Source organism: Malus sylvestris, chromosome 2 (genome assembly GCF_916048215.2).
Source record: "Malus sylvestris chromosome 2, drMalSylv7.2, whole genome shotgun sequence".
NCBI classification, from domain to species: domain Eukaryota; kingdom Viridiplantae; phylum Streptophyta; class Magnoliopsida; order Rosales; family Rosaceae; genus Malus; species Malus sylvestris.
The window spans coordinates 6,505,075-6,514,158 of NC_062261.1; the positions used below are offsets into that span (position 1 = coordinate 6,505,075).

Sequence of the window (9,084 nt, forward strand, 5' to 3'; positions counted from 1 at the left end):
AATATGTTTTTGGTTGTGTTTCTTAGCTGTCTCAGTCCAAATCGAACATTCCATCCAAAATCCTTCCAAGTCACACAAATACATGCATCGCTTTGCAAATTTGATTCAAGTGTAAAGCATGTTTCAATCAACCAATTCCTTAAAAAACCTTTTCACCATTGTATATGACGCATACATGACAAAGTTAAACATTTTAGATAAAAAGTTCGAATTAAACTGAGATTGATAATAGACTTATCAAATATATATTATTAAGAATTTTTTCACCACATAAGTAGCATTGATGTAACACACCACATATATAGATGATTTGTCCAAATTGGCGTAATAATTTCTTATTTCTTATTTATTTTATGGGTCGAAGGCTTGATCCTCACGAAAAGGCACATTTGATCCTCCCAACCAGAGCTTGGTCTTCAAGCAAACTACAACAGTTGGGCCTCAAGTAAACACAGAACATTCCAAGAGGTACAAAATAAAAAGTCATATCTGATATCTCAGAAAGCATGAACAAAAGTTGACTAATCAGATGGTGTATTGTCCACGTATCAAGAATAACTAGATAAATGACTTAATTTAAAGTAATGAAACATCATTAGTCAACAAAAATGTCGAATTAACATTGTAAAGCAACATTAGATTTGACAGATTATTTCCTTTTTTACAAGATAGAACATCATTAATCAACAAAAATGTCTAATTAACATTATCAAAGAACATCAGATTTGACAGATTATTTCCTTTGTTACAAGATAAGCATTTGACTGGGAGCTCCAAAATCTCTATTATATATTGCTCAAGTTTGAGTTTGTGAATCATCATACATCAAACATTCAAACAATCTCAGTTTTATTTAGTATGGAAGAATATGTACTGCTATTATGTTCTCTTGCATTTGTTCTGCTGCTCTATGGTGCTGCTAGGGTTTCCTACTCCATTTTTTGGAAACCCAAGTGGCTTGAGAGGCAGCTGAAGCGACAAGGGATTAGAGGCACCCCTTACAGGCCACTCATTCGAGACATGAAGGAGTTTGTTAGGCTGATCAAGGAAGCATGGTCCAAGCCTATGAGCTTAACTCACCAGATTGCCTCACGTGTCGACCCGTTCACCTCAACTATCATGCAGAAATATGGTAACACACCTTGTGAATTATGTTACTTTTCATAATGCCAATAAGAGTTATTTATATTTTCTAGGTCAATATTGTGCCTATGAACTTTAATTTGGTTTTGGTTTCCTTGATGTTCTAACTTTTAAAACGTGTCAAGTTACTCCTAAAATCAAAATATGTCAATTTTACATTAAATTGAAGGTTATTTTTATCCATTCACTTGAAAATTTTGACATGTTTTAAAAGATTATGGGATACTTAAAATCAAATTAAAAGTCGAGAAGGCAAGTCAGAAGAAGGTTATAAGTTAATTGGGCATTTCAAAATTTCTCCCCTTCTTGAATACAGGCAAAATATCAATGTATTGGGTTGGGACAACACCAAGATTGATCATCATGGACACAGAGCTGATGAAAGAAATTTTGTTGAACAAGCAAGGCCATTTCGGTAAGCCGCCATTGAATCCATTGATTCTCATCCTGACGAGAGGACTTGCAAGTCTAGAGGGTGAGAAATGGACCAAACACAGAAGAATTATCAATCCTGCTTCCACTTAGAACGACTCAAGGTTTGTATTTCCAGAAAATTTTGTTCTGCTTTTAGAGACTCCTTTTTTTTTTTTTTTTTTTTCTTTTCAGAATGATTCATTCCTTCTTTTTTTACATGTAGGAAATGAAATCGGTTTTCGCAGTCAGTTGTGACGAAATGATAGAGCAGTGGAAAAGGGTGGTTCCCCTTGGAGGAGGAGGAGGTTTTGAAATGGATATCTGGCCTGAGATCCAAAAGCTTAGTGCAGAAGTTATTTCTCGAGCAGCGTTTGGAAGCACGTACAAAGAAGGGAAGAAGGTTTTCGAGCTTCAGAAAGAGCTTCTAGTGCTGACATTTGAAGCAATGACTACTTTATACGTTCCTGGTTTCAGGTGCATTTCCAATTTCCATTGTCTAAAACCCTAGCTTTCATGCTTTCATATTTGTTAGCGATAAAAATTAACATTTTGACTGTTTGAGTACTGATTTGTTCCAACAAAAAAGAACCAAAGGAGAAAGAAATTGGCCAAAGACATCACGTCAATGCTACGAAAGATAATTGAGAAGAAAATGAATGCGATGAGGGCTGGGGAATCAAGGGTTGATGACTTGCTAGGAGTGCTGTTGCAGTCTAATAACCAGAAGGATTCATCAGAAAATCCAAGCAACGTGAAAACCAATGAGACGTTGACAATCGAAGAGGTGATAGAGGAGTGCAAGCAGTTTTATCTTGCCGGCCAAGAAACCACCTCAAGCTGGATAACATGGACCCTGATTGGACTGGCAAGAGAAGGCAAGGCACGAAGTCCTTCGAGTTTGTGGGAAAAAGGAACCCGATTTTGAAGCTATAAGCCACCTCAAAATTGTGAGCATTTCTCTCTGCATGACCACTCTTTACAATCACAAAAATCTTTGCAGCTTCTTCTAAACACTTTGTAATTCTTTTGCAGGTAACCATGATACTTAATGAAGTTTTAAGGCTGTACCCGCCAGCGATTGCAGGGTACCAACACACGTACAAAGAAACGAAAATAGGAGATATCATTGTTCCGGCAGGAGTTGACATTACTCTCCCAACCCTACTGATTCACCATGATCCCAGCCTGTGGGGTGATGATGCAGGGGAATTCAAACCAGAGAGATTCTCAGAAGGAGTGTCCAAGGCAACGAAGGACCACCAGCAAGCGTTCTTTCCATTCGGATGGGGCCCGAGGACCTGCATCGGCCAGAACTTTGCAATAATGGAAGCAAAGGTTGCTCTAGCTATGCTTCTGCAACACTTCTCGTTCGAGCTCTCGTCTTCCTATACTCATGCTCCATATACGGTTACCATTCTTCAACCACAACATGGAGCTCTAATCACATTGCACCAAATCTAGGGAGGGTTATCTAAATTTCGGTTTCAATAATGTGATTTGAAATGACAAACCGTGTGGCCTTTACATTTAAACAGTGTTCTTCATAGTGAAGAAGTCAAGATGTAGGGTTTACTTATTAAGTTCAGTGTCTTCTTAGAGTCCCAATAAACATATCACCACCACCATTAGGACTGTTTGTCCCAGTAATTATGTATTAAGAAAATGCATTCAGATTATGAGAATCGACCCACGAGAGAGTGAGAAGCCGATATGATCTTTGACTGCCGTGTCTTGGATTCAGATGGCCGACAAGAGCCCGATTTACAAGAGCAGTAGATTTAAGAATCCTATCTGTCTAATGTCTAATGGAGAAGCGAATGTGTAATGTTATTTGCAAACAGAGAACGTAGAAACTTCGCAAGCACACAAAGAATATGGATTTATTTCAATACCATCAGAACAGAGAGGGTTAGTTGCAATACGTTCGCTTGGAACACTCCGCTCTTCTGCATATTATCAAGGTATTTAGTCTTACCTATTGGAACTTGTCATCTATTTTCTCGGATAATGTCGAATGAAGAAAGTGCCGCAATTTTTCACTCTCACAAACCAAAACTGTATTCGTAAATGGGCAAAAAAAGCTAGAATAAACCATCTACACTTTCCAAAATGGAGTCAATATCTGGGGTTGCAATGGCTCGCTTGTTCAGCTCGCCGATAGTACCAAATCCCTTCTCGTTCTCATTAGTAACCACAAGATCCTGGGCAAAACCACACTTCATTCCTGAGGAGACCTGCAGAAAATTGACAAGATTTTATACAAGAACGTAGTTAACTGGAGTTTGCTAACACATACAGAAATCTACGATCTCCTTTAAAGGCATTTTCAGCACGAACAGTTAAGGCGAAAGTGAGGAAGACAAGAGAAGATATTCGATTTAGCATCTTCATTACGAAATGTACTCACATCGAAAAGGGTATCTCCTAGCTTCAGCTTGATAGCACCGCTTCTGTACACCAGCATCTTACCCATGTGGCCAGGTGGTAAATCAGACAAAGCACAAAACTTCTGCATGTTGTGTGCGCTTCCTGGTGGCCGTGTTGTTGCCTCAGGGCCATCTGCTGTAGCTGATCGTTTCATCGTAGGCAGATACTGTGGTAACTGAAGAAAGAACATACTTGTTGCTTTATTTTCCTCCTGCCAACAAACTATCAAATGTAAATAATAGGATACAAGCATGCACTGTTTGAGATTTAACTTTCGAAATACCAACCAATAGATCAAGATCATTTGCCGGTTTTGTTGAGTTTTCATCATAAGTTGACTCCTCTGAACCGTCTCCAAATTCTTCCTGATTACGAATTTCTGCAAGTGGTATAGGTAGAACATTTGGTGCATTATTCAAACACAGGTTGAGATTAACCTTGACAGCAGATGAAACAGATATGATCAGATGGAAAACGAAACCTGTTGGATGTGGATCCTATAACGAAAAAGCAATGCCTAGACAACTATATAACAGCTACAACGTGTCGTGTTGTTGAAAATTTGACAGTCCTATTGCTTCTCTCATGCGACATAATATTTCTTTTCTAAGATGCATTCCACAACTTACCAGGATCACCGGAATATGGCGGTCTGAGAGGAAGAGTTACAGGGTAATAACTGTACTGATTCTGCAACAACATCCACATTTACACACACATATAAAATTCAGAAAAATAGGGATAGTGAAGAAATCAATAACTATGCATATCTGAGTCATAATGTAAACTACCCATGGCGAACCGTATTCTTTCTCCACTTTCATGCCCGAGGCAGCAGCTGCAAAAACACGATCGAGGGTGAGGTACTAGAAGGAAGCATCTCATTAGCAGATAAACGAAAAGACTACATCGAAGGATACCATACCATCAGTGGCTGAAGTACTCCCACCTTTCTGAGCACCATACACTTTAACGGATGTGGATGCAGCACCACCAAATGCAATTTGTGCAGGCGCCACTGCAAATTTAAATAACAAATGAAAAACTATTCTAATCCCCAAAAAATTGTAGGGCAGTATTATCTTCTTGAGAAAATGAAACTTCCCTCTACTTAAGCAAAACTCAACGAAACTCCAAAAACATCGAAAGGATACGAATTTTGTAGCATTATCGCAATTGGACTACCACAATGATATCTGGCCTATTTAAATCCGAATTCAAGAGTCACAACGCAGAGTTGGAAGAGCCTTACATTTCTTTTCATCTTTCGGCCTTGCGTGTATTGATCTTTCCTACAATATCAGATGACCCAATACGAAAATAAACAAAAAATAACTGAGATATTGGAATAAAAACTGAAATTAAGTACATTTGCTCAACACAGTTACATACACTGAATCGTTTCAGCAGTTCCCTAGCCTTTTCAGCATCAGACTCCTCCGTCACATGGTCCGCTTCGCTGAAGAACAAGAGATTAAGAACAACACAAGTTAAAAATCAAATTAAACCATCAAAGGGCATATTGGCATTGCCATCGAGTTTGAACTTTTAACCATAAGTGAAACATACATTTTGATTTCAGGTTTTGGAACCCGGCGCGGGGCAGCTTTCGGTATGAATCTCCTCTGCAGCGAGCAAAACCATATCAGAAAAAACACGATCAGTGAAACCTTTTAACGACTGAAAAAAACAAAAAACAAAAGAGAACCGAATAACTGCAGAATATATATATATGTGTGTGTGTGTGTGTATCAAACAAACCTTTCTGGGAGCTGGTTCTGGCTCCATTGGAGATTAAACGAGAATCTTCAGAGAAAGAATGAATAAAATTAGAGAAAAAAATTGGTAACCCATGATTGTAAACAAGAAACCCAAATAAAAAACATGTATAACCTAGGCAGAACGATGATATGATATGAGGGGAGAGAGAGAGAGAGGAGAGAGAGTGGTGGCTGAAGAACACAAAGCCCTCTCTTCCTCTTCTGTTCAACAAGCGGAGGTTTTATAGGGGCGGTAAGGGCCTCCGCAGTGCTAGCGTTCGGCTTCACGTGGATTTGCGGCCCTTTTGTTCCCACTCGCACCAGTTTTTCTCTCTCTCTTAATTTACACAGTACGTGCAAAAAGCATAAAATTTTATTCTTTGCGGATTCGCATGGGTTATAGTACTTCAGTTCAACAAGGGCTCTACAGTGCAGCCTATCCGAAACACATGGAAAAGGCCCAGGTTGAAAATACTTGTGGATTGACTTGGTTAGTCACGTGACTTTTTACGATAGAGTGGGTTGGTTTGGTATTGCTGTGCTTTGAAAAAAAGCTACTGTGAGAATAAGCGGCTGTGCTGTGAGAATAAGCGGCTGTGAAATAAATCAGCAGAGTGTTTGGTAAACTTTTTTGTAAAAGTGCTTTTGAAAAAAAAAGCAGTCTGATAGTGGATCTTTTCATTAAAGGAGCACTGTAGTTCTATGTGCTTTGAAAAAAAACCAGTTTTCCAAAGCTACAAATTGCAGCTTCAGCTTTTTCCTTTGATTTCAGATTATTCTCACAGTAGCTTCCAAAATAAGCCATTTTTTTTAAGTTTATCAAACACCAAAAACACTCCCAGCTTTTTTTCATATGAGTTTTTTTTAAAATCACCTCAACCCCAAACTGGGGCAAATCTCCTAAATGGTTACCACATGCACAGAATTACAAACGGCTTCTGCCATGCCACGTGTTAAAAGAGAGAGAGAGAACGGTTTTACCTAAGATTTTTCCCTTCACTACACCCAGGATGCTAGGATGCTACTGGACAACAAAATGCGGCTTTCTCATGTGTTATATTGTATCATTGGTTTAAAACGCAACAATGAGATCCCAGGTGTAGAAAAGTTTGTCTCAATACTTGGGAATGATTTTGGTCTTTTTGATAAACTTTTCCCTATATTCTAATTTCATCATATTTTCATGGAGAATGACTTGCACGTTACAAGTTTACTGCCAAGTAACGTCACATCCCAATAATATAAGAACACATTTTAGCTTTTTTCCACACGTTCTTATGTTATCGACATAGAACACCATTGTGACGAACAAACCTATGGCAATACAAGTTGTTCTCATTTTCAAGAGGTTTATCATTTTGGGGGGAACTCCTAAACATTGTTTTGCTTTTGTATGTATATATGTACTACGTTATTTCACGAGGTTTATCAAAACAACAAATCTTTTTTTCCGGAAAAAAATGGTTCCTTCTCTTGGCGATTCCTCTGCAAATATGTTCATCGTATGTCAGAGAAACAAGAATGAAGTTCTGGACATTGGGGATGTGGAATATGATCATGTCAAAATTATCACAGAAAATAAACGCAGAATCGGCTTTACTCCAAACCATAATTAACAAGGTGAGGGAAAAGGGTTCTCAAGAAATTACTTCTTTTCAATTTCAAACATCCTATCGTTTGCTTTCTATTCTTCCATGGACAATCAAACCAACATACAGAACTTCATTCCTCCCCGTTTTCTTCAATCCACACAGCGGGAGAGTCAGCGCTAAGAAGATATGGAATGGAATCATCCATTCCTCAAACCAGTTGATGAGTGACACACATCAAATTCTTTTTCTTCGTTTCCTAATTTCTTGCTGATTGCTGCACTGCTCTGCTTGCACAGTCGCAATGAGTTGAGCCATAATGGCAGCATACTGGACAGCAGTATGTTGTGAGCAAGGCCATACTCGGAAAAGTTTGGTTCCACCTGCATGAAGTGCCCCGGTAATGATCTTTTCGACAAAGCCTGCTGCCATATATCCATGAACTCTTCCATCACTTGCCTCGCTTTTTCCATCGAAGAAATGTGAAAGTACTTCAGCTGCAGAACACAGAGTTAACATGAAACTATTTCTCAGAACCAGAATAACATGGAGATTAAGAAATCCAACATTACTTATTTGAGTCACTAATCTATAAAGTGAAAGCTTAATTAGAACGAACAATCGTCAAAAATCCAACTTTCATATATTAGCCAGAGGCTTGGTAATCACATTGCTCGGCAAAGAGTACTTCACCCTGTATTCCAAACTCGTGCACAAGTGTAATCAAGGTGCCTAAACAAGTAAACTACTTTCACCATGCATTTCTATCAGCATTAAACGTTCCATCAGAGAGCTCCGTAAGAACCAAGGAAAATACTCACATAAAACCAAAAGGCACCTTTTCAATGGCAAGCTTTGTCAAACTTCACAGCTATTTCAAAATGCACATCTAACTTCTAAAACTCGTAAAAAACGAAATATTCAAATCCCAACCAAATTTCAAGCTTATAGCAACGTCCATACCTCCATACCTCCATACCTCAATTGTAGGTAACCACAAAGAATCAAGTAAAACCGTTTTCTCGATTTCCACCTCCAAAATTCAGTACATCAAACCTTCCAACTACACCAATTGGAGGGGGAAAGCTCAAAATAAAGCGAGACCCTCGATTTGTACGACTGTAACTTCTCCATAATCGCTTGAATCGAAGAATCCGCCTCGAGAATTATCCGCTGCAACCGCATTACCAGGTAGTACTTATTGGGTTGCTCCGGCAGCGCAATCCCCAGAAAATCACGCGGGGGTTCCCCGGTTAAAGATGGCTCTGATGATGCACACACAATGTACCATATCAAAATCCAATCTTTCAAACAATTAACTAAAACCCACAAACAACATCCAAAAACAAAACAAATTAAGACTTGAAAGACAAGAAATTTGGTAATCTACCTCGAAGGATGGATTTGTAGAAGGTGATGGTGGCTTTCCACCTTCCTTCCTTGACGCCATTGATGCTCTCGACGCACTGCGTGACTTCGTTTATGATCTGACTTTTGACCGTCGTCCCTGCGTTGGGCTGCCACTGCAAAACCCTAAAATTGCAGCACCACAAAAATCAAGCACAAAACTTTATTTTACATAACTGTCCGAGTCTGTGATTAGGGTTTGAGAAATTTTATTTCAATCCATATAACTATTTTTATGCCCAATTTACTTTTTATATCAATATTAATTTTAATTAAATCATCAATATCTCTTTAAATCCACATTTACTATCTAAATTATCCTTACAAACTCAATTCAATATGTA

The 9,084-nt window shown here is 38.6% G+C and overlaps 2 protein-coding genes and 1 pseudogene across 2 annotated transcripts; 1 reads left to right on the forward strand and 2 right to left on the reverse strand.

The window, feature by feature from the left end:
- Window positions 1–858: 858 nt before the first annotated feature.
- On the forward strand, window positions 859–3,412 carry LOC126588396 (cytochrome P450 72A397-like; annotated as a pseudogene).
- A 5-nt stretch (window positions 3,413–3,417) lies between these two features.
- Window positions 3,418–6,052, reverse strand: LOC126606663 (uncharacterized). Its single transcript, XM_050274043.1, has 11 exons — window positions 5,878–6,052; window positions 5,746–5,790; window positions 5,554–5,609; window positions 5,377–5,443; window positions 5,237–5,276; window positions 4,910–5,002; window positions 4,776–4,822; window positions 4,614–4,674; window positions 4,272–4,363; window positions 3,965–4,195; window positions 3,418–3,791 (listed from the first exon to the last, which is right to left on the reverse strand). Exons 2-11 carry the CDS (start codon window positions 5,770–5,772, stop codon window positions 3,639–3,641), a joined length of 867 nt encoding a protein of 288 aa, XP_050130000.1. The 5' UTR covers window positions 5,773–5,790; window positions 5,878–6,052; the 3' UTR covers window positions 3,418–3,638.
- Window positions 6,053–7,287: 1,235 nt separating this feature from the next.
- On the reverse strand, window positions 7,288–8,952 carry LOC126606674 (mediator of RNA polymerase II transcription subunit 20a). The gene is given in 4 exon segments (XM_050274051.1): window positions 7,288–7,683; window positions 7,686–7,830; window positions 8,297–8,598; window positions 8,724–8,952. Coding segments are annotated over 3 exon segments (264 nt in total). The 5' UTR covers window positions 8,303–8,598; window positions 8,724–8,952; the 3' UTR covers window positions 7,288–7,570.
- Window positions 8,953–9,084: the final 132 nt, after the last annotated feature.